The 21,094-nt window shown below is 39.3% G+C and overlaps 1 protein-coding gene across 2 annotated transcripts; it reads left to right on the top strand.

Annotated features, from left to right (window-relative positions):
* Positions 1 to 1,061: 1,061 nt before the first annotated feature.
* Positions 1,062 to 21,063, top strand: LOC123765269 (RCC1-like G exchanging factor-like protein). 2 transcript variants are annotated; one of them, XM_045753797.2, is made up of 12 exons: positions 1,062 to 1,288; positions 2,303 to 2,372; positions 3,796 to 3,900; positions 4,883 to 5,058; positions 7,618 to 7,720; positions 9,799 to 9,893; positions 11,719 to 11,912; positions 12,499 to 12,671; positions 13,318 to 13,476; positions 15,267 to 15,394; positions 16,906 to 17,037; positions 19,084 to 21,063. In XM_045753797.2, exons 2-12 carry the CDS (start codon positions 2,318 to 2,320, stop codon positions 19,159 to 19,161), a joined length of 1,398 nt encoding a protein of 465 aa, XP_045609753.1. In that variant the 5' UTR covers positions 1,062 to 1,288; positions 2,303 to 2,317; the 3' UTR covers positions 19,162 to 21,063. The 2 variants fall into 2 exon arrangements, with proteins under 2 accessions (XP_045609753.1, XP_045609754.1); XM_045753798.2 differs by lacking the exon at positions 1,062 to 1,288 and adding an exon at positions 1,360 to 1,496.
* The last annotated feature ends 31 nt before the right edge of the window (positions 21,064 to 21,094 follow it).

Genomic DNA, 21,094 nt, shown 5'->3' with positions numbered 1-21,094 from the left:
CTATGCCCAAGATAACTATCCGAGTGCCGGCGGTGGGGTGGTTCAAATAGCCTCGGCTATCACCTCATTTTGTCCGGTCGTGATGGTCAAGTGGATTAAGGCGTCTTGTACATACCAGTTGCGTTGCTTCTGGGAGTATGGGTTCGAGTCACTTCTGGGGTGTGAGTTTTCAGTTGCATATTGTCCTGGGGACCATTCAGGCTTGTTCGCATTTGTGTTCCTCACGTGTGCCCCAAAGAATGAGGTGATTTGGTAAAATGCTATGCCCAAGATAACTATCCGAGTGCCGGCGGTGGGGTGGTTCAAATAGCCTCGGCTATCACCTCATTTTGTCCGGTCGTGATGGTCAAGTGGATTAAGGCATCTTGTACATACCAGTTGCGTTGCTTCTGGGAGTATGGGTTCGAGTCACTTCTGGGGTGTGAGTTTTCAGTTATATATATATATATATATATATATATATATATATATATATATATATATATATATAAATATATATATATATATATATATATATATATATATATATATATATATATATATATATATATATATATATATATATATATATATATATATATATATATATATATATATATATATATATATATATATATATATATATATATATATATATATATATATATATATATTGAGATTGAGATCTCAAAAAAAGCCGGCGTCTTGTCAAATGTCCCCCATTTGCAAGTAGCAAAATGCTACTTGCAACTTTTTGTTCCGAGTAGCTGAATCTAAAACAGCATATTTCTTTATTTGACTTGATAATGGTATATGCCATATTGAAATATCGTCACTTATTTTGATTTTAGATGTACGAATTGGATATTGGTTTTTGCCCGAAACGCTATATGCGTGCTAGTGGCTTTACAAGAATGTAAATTCAATTTAAATTCTATGTTCTCTGTTAAACCCCAATGTACCTTCATGTATATATATAAATAAATAAATAAATAAATAAATAAATAATCTATAAAATATTTACATTGACCCAAACTATAGTCATCAAAGAAAACGTAGAGTACGTGAAGTACCAGAAGCGAGCACGACAGTGATGCCGGTCCAAACCCAAACAATCTTGGGCACGAGCTGGCTCCCTCAACCTTCCATTCTCTCACGTGCTGACTGAGTTCTTCTGTTCGTCGTCGCCCCTAAATCAACACAACAGTTCTTCTGTTCTAGTTCAACCTTAATGACAAGTGGACAATCCGCCTAGTGGAGAATGAAATATTTGATATAGAACTTTCAGAAAAACGTACAATTGTAACAAGTTAGTGCCTTCTGTGCAGTACTTTTGAGCTTGGAGTGGCCCCAGCAGTTAATCAATAAAAAAAATAAAAATGTTTATTGGGGTAAAAGTACATACATAGAAGATGAGTTACGAACATAATGTTGGATTTATAAGACTTAGTACGTAAAATACCCAAAGCCATTAATACGCACAGTGTTTCGGGCAAATGTGTGTTGGGTTTTAATGTGTAAGTTCGCCCAATTGCAGTACGTGGATTATCCTTGGTGAGAAATTTTTTAATAGGAATTATATATATGTCTGGCTAGTGATGATACACTTATGATAGGGATGGGCTATTGGACTGTGTAAGATTGGTCGAAAGCCCGAGTGATGTTACATTCATATTCATGCCTGGACTGAACCATCAGGCATCATTATAGGTGGAAGTCATAAAACCTTTAATTTCTTTCAAAGACAATGTCTTAGGTGGAATATTTGTTGTATTTGCTGCTGGCCCACTCAACTCTTGGTTCAGTTCACTTCAATGTGAGAATATAATACTGTATATTTTTGGGAGATCTTTAGTTATGAATGAGATTTCCCTTCATTACAGCACATAATTACAATATATACAATATCAAAGAATACAACACACTCCATACTGTATAGAAGTATGGCACATTAGTTAGATTACTACAGTATAAACTTGAGAAAATTGTAGTCTGTAAATTTACTAAAAATTGCATTCTGCTCCTCTGTTGCAATTGCTGCTACTAATTCAACATGTAATTATTCTCATTCTTCTACTTAAGTTCAGTTTATGCTTTTGATCTCAATTAGGCTTAGTTTATCATTTTTTTCCCCACATCTTGCCCGAAATGCTGTGTGCATTAGTGGCCTTAGGCATTGTATATATCAGCTCTGTCTAGTAATCCAACATTCAGTTTGTAACTCAATATGTATGTGTGTACTTTTACCAAAAATAAAAATGTACAGTATTTACTTGTTTATATGCAGTAGTTCAGTCTTTCAAGCTGCCATTGTTACTTTCAGGTGTGAGCCAAAAATATGATGTATTGTACACCCAAATCCTTGTCGTCTCCATACAAGCTCATAACTCGAGGTAAGATTAAAATTAGAAGAAAACTTTTTTAATGCGATAAATGCGATCAGGAATTATTTTATTCAACTGATCTGAATAAGTTCAAAATTGCGTTCATGTGCAGTGTACAAAATTATATTATTTCCGGAGAAAATCCTTAACCTGATGGAGATACTGAGAGTACTCATACCCTCAGTGGTATATTGGCATGTGATCGCACTAACAACAGTGTGCTCTGCCAGCCAAAATAACTCCTGACTCGAGGGAAGACAGTTAAAGACCGCTAGCTTACTGGAAGGATGAGGGCCACCACAAGCGAGGAGACCCCCTAAGGGAGTGAGCTCTGACCACTCCAGGGAAGAAAACTGGCAGTGCAAGAACAGCACTAAAGGAACACCCAAGAAAGAGAGCCTTGAGTGCATGCAGCCCCAAGGTGCACTTAACTCCTGACTCTCACTGCACTGAAGTTCAGGAATGGCTACAAATGCAAAACCCCACTTAGCTGAAAAACAGGACACTAGAGCCTGAACAAGAAAGAGGGCACCACACTGTCTACTATCAGCAAGAATTGAAAGGGGAGCAGCTTGCTAATCCGGTCTGCCTCCCTCCTTCCCCCCCCCCCCCAAATGAGGGGGAAATGTGAGGTGTTTAAGCTTGAGCTAGTTTCATAACTTTTCAATTGTCTGTTTACATTGTTTTGGGAGTTCTTTTGGTGAGTTTGAGTTATCGATATTTCCTTATAACCAGCAGTGGTCTGTTTTATCTTGCTTACTTTGAGGGTGCTTTCCCTGTGCTTCCCCATGATTTAAATTCACTGACAATTTGATTATAGCGCCATTTCTCTCTGCGCCTCTTTGAAGGGGCCAGGTTTGGCTCGTGATCCTTGGTAGGCCTAAAAGAATTTTGCGACTAATGGCACTTAGTAGTTTGGAACTGTATCAGCATTGTAGCTTCATGAAGCCACCAGGGCTCATGAAACCTCGGTGGCTTCATGAATGTCAAATTGACATTCCATTGCATTTAGTGTTGGTATTTTGGATTTGTTCTGTTTGTGTGTAGGGATATATGCATCTAAGTCTGTTGCTGCATGTTAGGGATTAAACTTAAAGCCTGATTTTTTTTTTTTTCATATTTGTCCTTTTTATTTTTTTAATTTACAGAGTACATTTATTTAAATACATTGGATATACATTATTTGTTCAAAGATGTGTTCTGTCATTTGCAGTAAAGACGCTTCCAAGAAATTGGTGATGTATTGCAAATATGTAAAAAAATTTGATATACTAATAGAAACTTTGATTTGGAGGAATAGGTCTAGTTTCATTTGATATATTTTCTTGAGGTTAAATTGTGCAATATACATTTCAAATGTATATACAGCATATTATTTGTTTTTATTTTACATTCTCTAATGATTTTTTTAGTAAATAATTTCTTTTTTCAGTTTTGCAGGTGTCTAGTGGCTGTGGAAGTGCTAGACATTCTATAAGAGGGAAGAAAAGTAGATATCGACAGCCATTAGATCCTCAACATGCAGAAGAATTACCAGGTAGAAATATAATATATATTCATTATTTTTTGGACTGTATGTTCTTTAGGTTGTGAATTATGCATTATCCATGGGTTATGTCAAGGAGGTTGTAATAGGGAGTAAGTATGTACCCAAAATATTTGAATTTACTAGCTTGTCTAGTTGTGATGTGATGGGCTATTATCTAGAAATGACACCACTTTAATGTTATATGGCAGATGAACATATCTGAGGTCTTCTTAGCCTCATAAGCGCTGGACTGCCAACTATGCTAGTTTAGAATAATAATGACACGAGAACAAATGTCTGTTGCTGCATTTTGGCTTATGATGCATGATGCCATGTTAGCTCTTGAAGCTGAGCAAATGGCCTCCACAATGTACAGGACTGGAAAGCCACTCGGATCTGCCTTCGAGTGGATAGCCAAGCACTTGAGTTGACATTACAGACTGTTGTTGTGTTAACAGAAACATATGATAATAGATGGCACTCACTACGTGCAATGCAGCCTTGAGTGCTGGATCCCACATCTGAATGAGCAGAACCTCGAAGATCTTACTTAAGCTTACTCTACATTACACTCTTGTATAGTTCTCACTTGGTGACCAAGTCCCAAGGCACCACTTAAGATATGGAAGAACTTGTAGGAATTTCACCCTGGGGAGATATTTGTCTTTGAGAAGATAATTGTTCATAGATGATATTTATTAAAGAGCCTGCCAGGGAAGATACCCCCCTGTAACCATAGCTGAAGTATTCTGAATAAACCATGAGACACACAAGATAACTGGTAAACCCAGCTGCATCTTACCTTAGCTTCAACTAAGAGAATTAGCTAAGAAATTAGACCAATCTACTATTAAACTATATTCAAATATAAGTAAAAAACAGAGATAGGTTAATAATAGTGGTTTGAATATAAATTAAATTGTGATAAATTATTTAAATTAGTACAGTGTATTGTGTATTTAATTTTTTGAATGATCTTATATTTTTTCAGAGTTTGAATATGTTGGTGTACACTCTAGACCGGATACATTGATTTACACATGGGGAGTTGCAGATCATGGAGCCTTGGGGCGTGCTTCCCTTGTACGTCCAGAACATAAAAAAAAGCAGCATCACCTACACTATCTTCACCATCCACATAGGCTCGAATTTGGAGAATATTTTAAGGTACAGTACTAATATTCATTTCTCATTTTGTTCCTTTTACCTAAGGACTAATAATTTTTTCTGTCTGCTTAATATGAATAATGTTAGCAATGATCTTCAACTCAGGAAGTTTATATTGTATTGAAATTGTTCATAATAACTTGCATCTATTGTATTATTTTAACTCATCTGTGAGATTTCTATCATTATTATATTAAAGAGTTCCTAACTATTCTTACAGTATTGTATTAATAAAGTTATTAACCTTATTGATAATACACATCCTATTCTTACTCTAATATTAATTCCAGATCAATTAACTCTAATACTTGTTCACTCTCACACACATGCTCTGCTCTTTGTACTGGAATTTTATCTTGCTTGAAATGGTCTCTCTCAAACTTAAAATGTTCTAAGGATATTCCACAGCACATTTGCTTTGTGGAACCCCTAAGTGGTTCCTCAAGCTCTCTCTAGTATCTGTAGTACCAACAAGACTTACCTCACCACACTAGGAGCTAAATTCACGAAGCATCATGTATTTCTTCTTAAACTGCTGTATTGTAAAGATTTTTAGTACTGTAACTCTTTGAGAAGACCCCTTTGCAAGATGTTCTTATAAAATTATTTGGGGTTTGGTTTTGGTTCACCCTTCTCTATAGAGGCCACTACTACTTTTTACTTGACCATTCATCTTATCGTTTGTCTAATTACTGTACAGTGCCAACTCAGCTAGACAACTGACCAATCACATGTGTTTTATATCAACTGATATATTAACAGAAACGGTTTACATATTCACTGAGAGATTTATCCTGCTTCTTGGTATACCTAGGCCATTTTTGTGTACCTCCTATGTGACCCCCGGCTTGGATGGGGCTTTGTGGCCAGCGTTCACCAAGCCTGCCCATGTCATTGGTCTCCTTCGTCGGGTGTGCAGTATGGTTTGGGTGTATGTTGCATTGTGGCATGTGCTGTGGAGTGTTCGTATTCCTCCAGACTCTGTTGTCTGGCTCCTTTTGGATTGTTCTCCCTTGGCTCCTTGTTTCCCTGGGGGTATGTTCGCTTTGGTCCCTGCCTCTTCGGAGCTGAGTTTTACCTGTAGCTTGTCTGCTGGGTTCTTGGGGTTTAGTTCTCAGTGCTGATTACTTGCAGGGAGTGTCCAGCATCCTCCAGCATTGCCTGTCTTGGTTCCTTCTGTTTTTCCTGGGTTGACCATCGTAGCCACTCCTTCTGGAGGAGCATCTACCCTCACAGCCATGGTGTTGGTAACTACTGTCGAAGCTCTCCTTTCTGAACTAAATGGGAAGGACCCACTGTTGCATAAGCCAGACATTTGTATAAGCAGAATTCTTACAGGGGAAGTTCAAAAATTACCATTTTCGCAATTTTTTGTACCACAGCCACCATAACTCCACACACGCAATAAATTAAAAATATAATTTAAAAGAGAACCTTCAGCTTACCTTGTTGTAGTTTGTCTTCTTGTGTGATACTTGAAATGTGTAGCTCTGGAAAATTTACACAACCTAATTTCTGGGTATCCGAATTTCTGTTTGGATATGGCGTAGTTTGACGGAAAATTATCTGAACCCGATTTTGGCTGGATAACCCAAATACAGTATTCGGTTCAGTGGGCTTCAGATTAATGAACTCGTACAGATTGCTGCTCTGTTGGTTGTCCTTGCTAATACTTTATGTCCTGGGCTATTTTCTAGATATAAGGGGTTTTAGCAGTCGAATAGGGTTCTCGCAGTCACACATCCTGTCGATGTGCCCAGTCCCCGGTGCCCTTGTATGGCTTTGGGTCGTGTCTTGTGGCTGAGTGTCTAATCTTAATTGTGTTGCCTGCAGTGCTCCCTCTTCCCTGGTCTGTGCCTGTTTGTTTCCTTCTCCACGGTAGTTAGCTTCAGGAAGCCAAGGTTTTTTCCTGACGCTCTTCCTTCCCCAGGGCATCGGAGGTGTTTCCATCACCTAGAACTGAAGGGAAAAGCTGACCCCAGGCTGCCTCCCTCTTTCCCTCAAACGAGGGAGGAGGTAGGGCAAAAATGAGCTCATGCTAGTTTTGTGACTTTTCAATTGTTTGTTTAGATTTTAGGGAATTTTTTGGTGGTTTTCGGGACTGAGATTTAGCTTATAACCAGTAGTTGTTTGCTTTACTTTGCTGACTTTCTGGGTGATTCCCTGGTGGTGGCAGACATGAATAAATTCATAGTAATTTTATCATAAGTGCCTCTGCTCCATGCGCCTCTGTGAGTGGGCCAGGTTCTGGCTTGTGGTCCCTGGTAGGCCTAAAAGAACTCCACGACTGATGGCATCTAGTTGTTTGGAACACTTTCAGAGATAGCTTCAGGGAGCCACAGGGGCTCGCCCAGAAATTGGCATTTCATTACATTCACCGCTGATTTCATAATGAGTTACAGTATACTGTGATATGAACCTGCTAATACCTTCCTTGAGTGCCCCTAATGCAATTGAACCATAAATACCTAGTTAATTAAGTGCAGTGCTTTACAGTATATTAATTTTTATTGCACTTGTACTGCTTGTTTAGTAATTACACGTCTTTAAACTTTTCAGGTTATCGATGTAGCATGTGGTTACGGCTTCACCCTGTTTGCTGTTGATGCAAAGTCTGGAGCATCATGTTTTGGTACAGGACTTAATACCGAGTCCCAAATTGGTAAGTTATTTAAACTGATAGATTTAATATTTTCTTGTCATACTGAATTATGAAAACAGCATATGAAAAATTAATATGCTCCAACTTTCCTTATTAGCTATAAAGTACTTCATTATATTGTTCCTTTAATTTGATGTTCCATTATCTCCCATTATTGGGGACAGAAAGCCTCTTAGGCTTTGGAGGTCACCCTAGGTCACCTAACCTTGTGGTGATTCTGAGGATCAACAGCCCCACGGCCTGGTCTTTGACCAGGCCTCCAGACATGGGCTGGAAGACACAGACATGTTTTTTGTTTCCTCTCTCTTTCTCTGCACTTTCTCACCAGTGTGAACGGTTGTCAACATATTCACTTTATATCTGTCTTTCCAATGCACTTCAAGCATTTGTCACTAATTTTTTAGCCGACATTCACCTACTGAAATAGTTTTGTCAAACACTAGCAATTCCCTCCTTTGTGCCTTTGCTATGCGACACACTCCAATATTATGTTCAGACATGAACCTAGTTACCAAGGGACTGGTACAGTATATTATTTGTCTGTATATAAAATGTGGATCTTGTTCAGTATTGGAGCCATAGGAGTTTTTGCTGCCTGATAAACCATGAGGATTGTTCTTGGGAATGTCTATGTTGTTACTGAAAAAGAAAGCCTCTTTCCCTCCATCAAGGTTTGTCAGTACACCATTGGATTGTTCGCTAACTCCAGAACTGACCAAGGAAGCCGGCTTCTTAATCATTTGTGGAGTAGTTTGGCAGTTTCAAGGTTTTGTTATTTGTGAACCCTCCAGTTGTCTAAAGGTTAGCTGACTTATTGGAGTATTATTCTGGTTTGATGGTGGATTGTCACTCAAAAAATTCAAAATTCAAATGTTTATTTAGGTAAAGTACATACATACAAGGGGTGATACAAATATTGATGAATTTATAGATAGAGCTAGTACATACAGTGCCTAAAGCCACTCGCTCCCTTTACCTCTGTGAGGGGGGCCAGGTTCTGTCTCTGGTCCCTGGTAGGTCAAACAATTTCTGCAACTGATGTGACCCTTTAGTATGAACAATCTCGGCAAGATAGCTTCAGGAAGACACCAGGATTTCTCTAGTAAGAGGAGTTTCATTACATTCAGTGATGGGTTTTTCAAGATGACAGCTATTTCAGTCACCAAGGGGTAGCATGAAGGTGCCCTGTTTACTCAATGGGACTTTTTAATCTCGTGCTTTTAATCTTTAATACATCCCCAGATGTGATGCACAGTTGATTGTTAATATGGCTCTAAAAAGTTTTAAATTTTCCTAAATGGGCACAACCTTAGAAAAAGAGTTTGTCCCAATAAGGTCATTGAACACAACTAAAACAAAATTTTATGGATGGTTTTCATATTAAGTTTGACAAGTTTTTGTTCAGTTGGAATCATCTTTGAAAAATAAGGTTTAGAAAGTGGAGCTTGGGAAATATTGGATATGTATGTGAATAATCTGCCCCTTGATGCTATCTTGATGTGCTGCTGTATCCATCATAGGACAGGTTGAACTTTAGATCTCGCTTGGAAAACTTTGCCAATAAAAGTTTTGAAGATGCCAATGTATTATCAAGGACAATCAGGACTACTCCATCATTGAAGATAAATAAATATATATGTGGATTTTTGGTGGTCCAGGAACACATTGCCCATCATATCATTACACATGTGAATTGTGTTCCGAGTTACAAACGGCTGATTTTAAAATGTCGTTTTTTGGAACTCGTTCTGTTTGTTAGTTGGGGACTTCCTTTATAGACAAACAGTTTTACTCCAATAAAGATTAATACTTTTTCTTCAGTTTGGTAAGTATATGTAATGGCTTACTAAGTAATATAATGTATTTTACTACCATGTTCAGTATTGTACATACTCCAAAAATAGTTTTGACAAGCACTATATGTCTCTTCAAATAATAATTGCCCTTCATTGTACAGTACCACTATGCATTTCTCATAAACTAACAGCTTCATTTTAATCTAATGAACTGTTACTCTTTGAGTTCCTATGTAATCCTTCTTAATAATACAAGATAATCTCTGACTTCTTGCTTTTCAGGACGCCATGAACCAAGAAAAGATCATCCTTTAGGAATATTAATTAGTCCTGCACCCATTGATGTTCCATTGAGCAATAATTCAAAAATTGTTAAGGTAAGCAAAAGAAAAAACTGTTTCTTTATGGGGCCCCTCAATATCTCCCCGAGCTAAACATTGAGAGCTGCACCAGCCCTTCAGGACTTGCCCTTGCCTTTTGGGGGGGCAGGATCAGAATCTGGCTCCCTTTATGAGGTGAGAGAAGCTTTGGGATCAAAGATTTAACCAATGATTGTTGCTATAGTGTAAACATCCCAACTATGAAGTACTTCACTGCCACTTAGGTGTCGGTTCAGGTCACATGGCATCCCAGCCAGCCTCCTAACACTCCACTCGCCTGGTCACAGTTTCATAGGTCATGATATCTCTGAATGGTTTTGACTATCCCTGGAACATTAGGCAAACATCATAAAGGTAAAAATAAAAATCTGCTGTGTAAACCATGCAGTCTTCAAATTATAATATTTTAAATGCACAATGTTCAAATAATGTTCTGGAGGGGCTGAATGGGGGCTCCCCAAGCTAGCCACAATGAGGTAGCTCCATACATAAGTAACTTCAGTCCTCTTAAATTTGCCAACCCTTTGGTGCTCACAAAAATTATTATTTTGAACAAAAAAATAAAAATATTTTGACATTAATTTACATCCAGGAAGCACCAAAATTCAAGTAAAGTCTCTCTACCTCTTGTGGTTTAGCTGTAGTGGCCCAGAGAAGTTGCGTTTTTTAGGTAGAAATGAAGTAAGGCGATGCACGGGAATAACTTGGTCAATTTATGTTCATTGCTTGATTACTTTGTTTATTTAAGTTTTTCATGCTGACTGTATTGATGTGTCAGGCGGTTGTCATTATGTATGTCTTTGAAAATATACATTTGTAGAGATTTATGTATAATGGATTCTTGTGTATAATTCAGCAGTGGATCCTCTCATGGCTGAAGAGGGTTTAATTGAAAGAGGATTTTTCCAATTGTCATATTTAGTGAAGGTTGACTAAAAGAACAAAAATTTACTATAGAATGTATTATACTTACTGAAATTTACACAACGTTTTGAACTAAAAAGATTCAATTCTCAAGTGAGGGGACATCTGATTTATAATACTGGAAGGTTAGGTACATAAAAAATTTAGTCAGGAAACGTGCTACTTTAGCCCAATCATTTTTATTTTTCTACATAGCCTTCTTTGCCGTTCTTTGGATAGAGTGGTGAGTTTGAGGTGCTCTGTGATTTCTTTTCTTTGCCTCTAGAGGGAATGCTGTTCATGTTCCAGTTTGCATCTTTTGATCTTTCTCTTTAGTCGTATGTGACTTGCACATTTTTCTAGTGTTACTATGCATATTTACTTAAGGTGCTGGTTTAAGTTTGCATTATCTTGCTGTCTTCCCCCCCCCCCCCCCTCCAGTATATTTCTTCAGGGTCTTGGTTTATTTGTTCCCAGTTAATCTGTTATTAAAACTGAATTTGCTGAATTCTCCTCCTTGGATTTGAGAATGGCTGCACAAGCATATTTCCTATGCATGTCTGAACTTCAATTAGGTTGTGATCTGAGTAACAAGTATTTATATTCATTAAGTTCCTAATCAGTTCATCATTGTAAAAATAAGATCTAGGGTGTTTTCTTTTCTACTTGGTTCAGTAGTAGTTGGTTCTACTATTTGTTGGCAAATCTGTCATATATCTACGAGAGGTCATTTGTGTATGACTGTTCATTTGGACCACTTCCTGGGATTCTCTTGATATAATACAATTACACTGGATATTGAAAATGAGATGAGTCAGAAATATTTGCCATTCTTAATTATTGCCAAACCTTTTTTAATCACCATTAATAAATAGCTTATTGTGATAAATTAGAAAGTTATGACAAGTTTTGTCATCAGGTATCTTCAGGAAGAGCGCATTCTGTGATGGTGACAGATCGAGAAGGTGTCTGGACTGTAGGAAGTAATGGTTATGGGCAGTGTGGTAGACCTATTATACCAAATGAAGATTATGGCAAGCAAGCTGTTTACCATAGAATCCGAGCTCTTGATGGTGTCAAAGTGTGCCAGGTTGAATGTGGACAAGATACTAGGTAAGGCAATTTAAATTTGAACTTTAGTTTAGACAGAAATTATTATACGTACTGTACAGTATTGTAAAACACTGTTGCACATTTTAATTTTGCAGTGCACATGCAGGCATAAATAAGAATGCTTTTTATCAGACAGCTTATGTGTAAACAGTACTGTATTAAAATGATTTGTAATGTATTTGTACTATATGCAGTGTCATATGTAATATTTAGTCAGGTATTTGTCAGTAACCTTTATTTCTCATTACCGCACATCTTTTCATTTGAATTTACCTAACACTGCTGTTCATTTGTCTTGACGACACCCTTCATTTGTCAATTTTTTGTCTTTTTACAATGTGGTATATGTAACTGCATTAGTTTTGTTAAACTTCAAACTGCTTCAAATCTAATTTGTAATTGTTAGGGAGGTCAATAGGGTTTGGTACTCATGTTATTTCCACTAAAGGTAAACTGCCTCTCCATTCCATGAAAATTGGAAATATAACAGGGATGAAACTTATAAAATATAAACAACGTTGCTTGGAATAATTTAATAATAAATTTTTTAATAGTGCAATATTCTTGATGGAGGTTTTCTTTACAGCTTTTTTCTGAGTGAAGAAGGTGTGGTGTATTCTTGTGGCTGGGGAGCTGATGGCCAGACAGGTAGAGGACACTATAATAATGAGCCTAATGTTGGCCCAGTGATGGGAGATGTTGTTGGAGAAAAGATTGTCAAAATATCATGTAGAGCTGACTGTGCTCTAGCATTAAGCGGTAAGTTATCATACACATTGAGTATAATAATTCTTTTTTAGTATACTCAGAGTGAGTTCTGGTGGCTTATTATATTCATAGACATTTTGAGATAGACTTCACTTTTTTCCAGTGCCTCCCAAGTACTGTAATTACTAGCTCGCTTCGCCAGTGCTTACTTGCAACAGAGCCTTGAAGAGGAGGCTGTCCTAATGAGGAAAGCAACATAAAAAAAAAAGATGACCTGGACTGACCCATTGGATCAGCACAAATGTAAAAGTCGGAGGGCAGAAAAAATTAGGTCCTGGGTAACCCCAAGATGAAGCCTAGAACTATCAGTTTAGCAGAGCAATACTGGCAATCTCTTTAAAGTCAAGTATTGCTTGAAGAAGGTATTTTCAGTAGTTAAATGGGCCTTATTATAGTCATTTCAGGCTAGATTGGGAACTGAATTCTCTGATGTTTCCCTCCTATTCATGGAGCGGCTGAAGCACCTTGACAAGATCACCTTGCATCAGGGATGGGGAGATTGGACTGATGAGGCTAAATTTAGCTTCGGTATTTTCTTGCATAACAGAGCGACCAATTGTCTCACTTAAAATAGATATTTTGATATACTCTCAAAGCTTTGTTTTTCTTTATCAATACTGTATATTAAAACTTTCAGATAAAGGTGAAGTGTTTGGCTGGGGCAATTCAGAATACCACCAGCTAAATTCGGTGACAGATGAAATGCAAATTCATACAGCAAAGAAGCTTCAGTTTCCAGATATAAGGAAAGTAGTGGATGTGGCATCTGCAGGAACTATGTGCATGTTTATTAATGGTGAGTTACATTTACCTATAAAGTGGGGCTGTTGTCATGAGTTGATTCACAGGGTAATGCAGCTAACGTCATACTTTGGGTTTTACATCAATGCTGTTAATATGGATATAATAGCTCTATATGGATGTAGTGATATTTACCTTCACCTGTGAAAAATATTCCTGTTATCATTTCATTGTTACTTAAGTCCTGTATACTTATAGGATGAGAGCTCTGCTTGTGGTGTCCTATCTTCCCAGCACTGTCATATAATGATTTGAACCTACTGATGGTTTTAGCCTCCATAGTTATTCTCACTTGTTCCAATTGCCTACCACCATTTGTGAAAGTGAATTTCCTTATATTTCTTTGGTAGCTTTCTTTAGTTAGCTTAAATCTATGACCTCTTGTTCTTGAAGTCTCAGGAATTCTTCCCTATAAATTTTATCGATTCCCATTACTATTTTGTATGTAGAAATTTTTTCAGCCATGTTAGAAGCTTCCCTGTCACTCCTCCAGTATGTTCCAGTTTCTAGAACAACCTCTTATGTGCAACTCTGTCAAAAGCCTTTTTTAGGTCCAGATAAATACAGTCATCCCAACCATCTCTTTCCTGTAAAATCTCTGTGACTCTATCATAGAAACTAAGTAAATTGGCTACACAGAATCTAACCTCAAGATGATAACCCTCTCTGTTCTTCCCTAGATCTTACCTGGAGAGGGTCTCAGGAATTCTTCTAATCCCAGAGCCCAGCCTGAGGCCAGGCTCGACTTGTGATAACTTGGTCAAACAGGTTATTGCTTTCAGTACCCCTTTGCTCTGGGCCCAATGTGGTATTTTGTGTTAGTGGCTATTCCTTACATGTTTGTGTAGCATTGGGCAGGAGTTAAGAGTGTCTGAAGCTGCATATGCTCTGAGTTGTCTTCCCTGTGCACTCCATAGTGTTTCTCTTGCTCTGCCAGGACCATCTTCCCTGGAATGTTCAGGAAACACTCTTTTCAAAGACACCGGGTAAGTCCGGTGTCTTTGGCTTCTGTCTTTCTCCAGGTTGGAGCATCTTAGCTGGTGGGACACACTGGTTACACGTGTGTTGCATTTCAGCGGGTTGAGGTTGGCCTTCCCATCTGCCTCAACTAGGCTGTGTTGGTTTACATGGCACTTTCTGAGAGTACTGTTGTAGCATCTCAGTGCCTGGCTGCCCTGTTGGGTTGTTCCCTGCAGCCCTCAGAAATTCCCCGCGGGTTTGGAAGTCATGGATCCCATACTGAACCCATTCTCGCTTCATGTGAGTTCAAGGGTTGCACGTCGTAAGTGCCACGTGGCGATGTTCATGCTGCCATTTGTGTCGGTGACACCTTCAACTCTGAGTCATGTAGGGTGTGCTCCCAGTATGTTTCCCTTCTCACTAGCCCTCCTGCTGAAGTTCAGACTTATCAAGTAGTGACAGCTTTGTCTTTGGTTTTCAGTCTTGCAATAGTCTAGGTTGTGTGCCAGGTTGGATGCTATGGAATTGCCTCGCATGGTTTTTTAGTGACCTGGAATTGGAGGTGTTGATCAATTCTATCTTCACTCCATTTGTGCCTCCTCTTCCCTCTCCTCTTTCCACCTGCTTACAGCCCTGAAGCATCGGAGGGTTTCGGGGTTGGGGCAGGGCTTAGCTTAGGATGTGGCTTGGTCTGTTCCGGTGGTTACCCCTTCTGATTCGGGCATAGAGGCAGTTGAGCCTCTTGTCAGCTTAGATAGCTATTTATTTTATATGCAGGACTACAACATATTTAATTGTATTAATATTTTTATATTAATTTTGCAGAAGATGGACAAGTGTATAGTTGGGGTTTTGGCCCTCTTGGCAAAGGACCAAAAGTATCATATTCCAAGACTCCTACTCCAATTCCTTTAAGCTTGTTTGGACACAATGAAATTACACCTGATGCTAAGGTATAGTAATTTGCCTCTGAATATGGCTGCCTATAAGTGTTTTTACCATGGTCATTATAACATAATTTATAAGTTGTGGCTTCATGTAAATTGCTGTATTATTGTAGTGATGTTGTTTTATTTTATATTCAATCCATTTATTTCTTACTATTTGAAAGAATAGTATTCATTCTATTGAATATATTTTGATTCATTCTTTCAAAAAAAAATTTATTTTCAAATTTAAAAACATCTTTGGTATCATATAATGCGATGCTCTGTTTTCTGGGAGTAACCCCTTGTAGCACAGGGAGTTACTCCCAGAAAACAGAGCAGTCCAATCAGGACAGGAAACACTGCAGGGGTGAGGTTAGCCTGTACATCAAAGACACTTATCTCCACCAAACTGCTAAACACCACAAATGATATGGCAGAAGTGCAGATAATTGAAGTGTTTGTTGGTTTCTCTCTATGTATACTTGCTTCTTGAGGTTATCTTGAGATGATTTCAGGGATTAGTGTCCCTGTGGCCCGGTCCTCAACCAGGCCTCCATCCCCAGGAAGCAGCCTGTAGCAGCTGTCTAACTCCCAGGTACCTATTTACTGCTAGGTAATAGGGGCATCAGGGTGAAACAAACATTTTGCCCATTTGTCTCCACCTCCGCTGGGAATCGAACCTGGAACCTCGGGACTATGAATCCGAAGCGCTGTCCACCCAGCTGTCAGGCGCCTTTGGGCTCCTGACAGCTGGGTGGACAGTTGACTCCTGCTGGTTTGGGATACCAGTAAGCCTGCATGTAAGCTAGCCAGGGTTCTGGTTCTTTTCCTTTCTGCCATGTTCAGGTTCCTGGTGTGTTGGTGGAAATCCCAGTTGCTTCTGTTCCAGGTTTGGTCCTAGTGGGCCTCATTTGGGATCTTGGTCAGCATCTCTCCCTTCCTCCTGTTGCTCTGCTCTGAAAGCTGTGTTGTCATTGTCTTGTGTCGGATCGGTTTCGGGCGACTCGATGAGCAGAAGCCTAGTATGGTGTTTCACCTGGGCTGGATTTCACCCTGGGTACTGGGTTGGTTCTTCCAGTTGCTCCTTTTTGTTGCTGCTGGAACCATCAGGTTTGGGCCCTGCTTGCCCTTCATCTTCTGCTATTACTTCTCTGCCGTCTCCTGTGAGGGTGGTGATAATATTCCTCTGCTCTCTGCGCCTCTGTGGGGTGGCCAGTTTCTGGCTTGGGTCCACAGTAAGGAAACAGCACTCCTCCAACTTATGAGATGTAGTAGCAAGGAACTATCTTAGCAAGATAAGGAGCCACTGAGGCTCTACCAGAAAGGCATTTTTAATGCTGATTTCATTGCATGTAATCTGGATTTATATAATTTCTTCTAGATCAAATGTTTTGGGGATAATTTGATATAACGTGTCTGATTATTCCAGGCCATCAACTGATGTATTGTTTTTTCCTGTAGTAATTAGAGTTTATAATGTGTTATCTTACCTTAGTTTAATATAATGTGTTATCTTACTTTAGTTTAATTTCCAGGTGGTGAGCATAAATTGTGGAATCAACCACTTTGCAGCAGTAAACAACCATGGCTCTTTATTCACCTGGGGCAAGAATCCTGGAGGCTGCTTGGGTCTTGGCCACATAAAGGACCATTATTTTCCATTAAGGGTAAGTGATAGAATATGTAGTAGCATTTTTCTAGTACAGTACTGGATATTGTGATTATACCAGGCTCATGATTACTATAGTAAGTTGTGTATTCCTGATTAACCAAATCAACAGTAATGCCAGGTGTTTGTTAAAAGTGAAAATCTGGTGAACTAAAGAAAGGGCTATCTTGAGATGATTTTGGGGCTTTAGTATCCTTGCGGCCCGGCCATCGACCAGCCCTCCACCCCCAGGAAGCAGCCCGTGACAGCTGACTATCACCCAGGTACCTATTTTACTGCTAGGTAACAGGGGCATAGGGTGAAAGAAACTCTGCCCTTTGTTTCTTGCCAGCGCCCGGGATCGAACCCGGGACCACAGGATCACAAGTCCAGCGTGCTGTTCGCTCGGCCGACCGGCTCCCTTAAGGCTCCCTGAAGATATTATGCTGATATAGTGTCAAACTACTAGGGGCTATTAGTCACAGATCTTTTAAACCTAACGCAGATCACAAGCCAGAACCTAGCCCCCACCTCAAGAGAGGTGCAGGGAGCAGTGGCACTATGATAAAGTTTCTATGAATATAATCATTTCCACCACACTAGGGAAACACCCAGATAGTCAGCAAAACAAAACATACCACTGCCAATTATAAACTAGTCTGCAGTCTCAAAAATGGCCAAAAGAACTCCTCAACAATGTAAACAATCAAAAATTTTAAACTACTGCAAGCTCATTTGCATCACCTTCCTTCCCCTTTGTTTTGGGGGAGGAGGGAGGTAGACTGGGTCAGCCGTTTGCTCCACCCTCAGTTCATTGCTGATGGTAGATGTTTGAGGTGCCCCCTGTCACTCTAGCTCCAGTGTTCTGCTGTTCAGCTAAGTGGGGTTTTCCCTTAGTGGCTTTTTCTGTGCCCCTTGATGCAGTGTGAGCCAGGAGTTGAGTGCTTGGGTCTGCATGTGCTCAGGGTTCTCTTCCCTGGATGTTCCTTTAGTGTGATACATTGTCTCACACCAGGGGAGATTCTCTTTGTTCCCTGTCTCTTTGAAGCTTGACTCTACATGTAGTTCATCTTCTGGCTTCTCAGGCCATTCTTGTCCAGGTAGTGTCCAACTTTTGGGCCAGAGATCTTCTCAGCTCTGTCCTGTCTCTATGGGGTGGATTGTCAATGCCGATTTCTTCCATGGGTTTGCCAGTGTTCAGATGGTCGGACTTGGACCTCTTCACGTTGTCTTAGTCTCGGTGTATTCCTCTGTATGTGGTGCCATTCTCCGACTGCAAGGCCCTCACAGTAGATGCTTTCTGGCTGATGTGGGTGGTGTGGGAGTTCCTGTACCATTTCCCTGTATCTGAAGAGGGTGTAGATGAGTGGCTGGATGTTGAAGTTCCTACCAAACCTTCCTTAACTGACCCAAAGATTATTGATTTGATAACAGAATATGGGAGTCAAGAAGAGAGCATGAAAATGAAACAGATGAGTTGTATAATGCCAGTATGGTGGAGGTCAAGAAATCATTTATAAATATTATATTCTTTATTGAGTTCAGAAGTGAATGTAGATATAACTGATATAACTAGATATGATTATATATAACTGAGTGCAATAACTAAGAAATTAGTTCTCTCCTGTGGGCAGATTTGTGTTCATGTAATAAAGAATATAGCAAGATCTTGATCTGAGAAGCTTGGAGTGATATCAGTGCTGTCTGTCCCCCAGTGGTGGTGGCAGATTTGGCCAGGTTAGCAATCAAGCAGTTGTGAAGCCTCACCTATTCACTTGTAAAGTCGGGTGAGGAGGCATTGTTTCGAGTCTTTACGGATCTGGTCCATCTGTTGGATTGAGCTTCTCTCAGGTGCCTCCCTAACACCTTTGATGACCCTTCAGGAATATTATAAAAAAAGGATCTGTACCATCCATCTGTGCCTGAATGTTATCCAGTCTTAAATGTTCAGGATTCCTATCTGTCACAGTGGATTTTTTCCTTAGAAAGCAACCAAATAGCAATGCTCATAAAGGTGCTTTTCATATTAACTTAATGCCTACTGTATACTTTGTGTACTTTTCAGGTTTCCATTGGTGGAGAAGTTGTGAAAGTTAGATGTGGTGTTGATCACACTGTCGCCTTGGTCAAGGAACTCATCTAAGGACAAATTAACTTAATAAAACTTAATTTTTCCTGTCATTCAAAATAATTATAAGCAGATCTTAATTGCTATCAATAACCATCATTATCTTGTGCACCAAATAAATATTTGGAAATGTCTAGTGCAAAAGATGATAAACCACCAGATTGAGGAGAGCATACCAAGATGGCTTAGGAGGATGTTGATCTCATGAGTGGTGAGGGAAGTGTATTCGAGTGAATATGAGAGAAGGAAGAGAGAAAGGCCAAGGTGATGATGGAAAGAGATGGTGAGTAAAGAAGCAAGAATTTCATATGAACATGCCACTAGATATGGTAAGGGACAAGGCTGTGTGGAAGAAGTTTGTAGAGAAGGAGTTGATATGATTGTTTATACTGTCTTATGACAATTGATGAGGAATATTGTTCACTTGGCTCATGCTTTCTTCTTGTGATCCCAAGAGATGTGAATACATTTAGGGAGAGGTCACGCAAAATATGTGGCAAGCAGAAGAAGTATGAAAAAGTTGTTTATTTGAGGTCAGAGATGAGACACAAAACACTTATCAAATCCTTGAAACTCTGCATTTTATGAATGTAGCAGCTACATCCGCATATGTAGTGCTACCATTCCAACGCTTCCTAGGACTGAGGTGCTTCTCCTCGACCAATCGGCAAGCAGTGATCAGCAACTGGCATGTATATAAGGCTGAGTCCAGCCTAGCAGAGTATCACCACAGATCCATCGCATTTCAGCCTAGAGTAACATCTCTGCTCACCTGTCTTGACCTTGCCATAAGACGGGACACCACGAGCGTAGCTCTCATCCTGTAACTACACTTAGGTAATTACACAGCTCTGATATCTTATGTCTGTGTAAGCGATGTAGAGAATCTTGGGCTCGTGAAGCTAAATATTCTCTAAGTAAATGTTATTCTTCCGAAACTGGAATAAAATGATTGGCGAGTCAGGTGCCTTTGATATCGCTCGACTTATATCCCTATATTGGCATAGTTCCTTTTGAATATCTAAAGTGCTGTGTTCTGTTCCTGGCTTGGTGCCTTTGATAATTTCTAACCCTCTGATGGATGGAGTGGGACTGGTAAATTCCTGTCAGGTAGTCAAGATTACCTACAGGCATACCTTGTCCCCGTACAGGCAACTTTGTTACTCTTACCGATTATTTGTATACTCTAGTATAAATTGTGCCGACAAATTCGGCGGTTCCATGTGTTTAAACCTTATTGGGTGAAGTCACTTGCCTCCCTTTTATGCATTACAGTGGACCTTTAATTCCATGTAAAATATTGAAGGTGGAGGACAAGTAATTATCAAAAGGCACCAAACCGGGAAGGCTATTTAGCAAGGTGGAGGACAACATCAGACCTGTGTATCAAAATTACGATCTTTATCAACTTATTTGTATTTTTTTATATAATCTTTCCCATTCTTTGATATAGAAGTTCAGATGGATAGACCAGTAAATGACAATAGGAATAGTTTAAATAATCACTAAAGATTTCTTACATTTCCTTGTCCTACCGCCTCGTATTTATCTAAAGGAGAAAATACAATGACTTCAGGTCCTTTGTGGCAAGTTGTGTAGATACGATGCATTAAGAGGAGACCTGCTAAGGTATTCAAAAAGCCTAGCTAGTTTAAAATTTTAATATTTTTCACAACTTCACAATTTGGGAGGCCATTATCTAGAGAAAAAATATCAGAGGCTGGTCTCAGACGAGAGACTTTACGTGGTGACAGGCAATGTCGTGCCTGTTTATGCCGTCTTTATAGATGTTCTTCAGCACCGAGACTGTCCGTCGCCTTCCCTGCTTTCTGGCTGTGGTCACCGCGCCTGGGGACGGGAAGAATGTTATCAGAATTATATTAAAATAAAAATAAAGTCTTACAAGATTAACTTTCAGACCTCTTTACTCCCGTTGAAAACCTTAAGA

This window comes from Procambarus clarkii, chromosome 33 (genome assembly GCF_040958095.1).
Source record: "Procambarus clarkii isolate CNS0578487 chromosome 33, FALCON_Pclarkii_2.0, whole genome shotgun sequence".
Lineage (NCBI taxonomy): Eukaryota > Metazoa > Arthropoda > Malacostraca > Decapoda > Cambaridae > Procambarus > Procambarus clarkii.
Note: the sequence above shows the minus strand (reverse complement) of the source record. Positions and strands in the feature narration are given on the sequence as shown.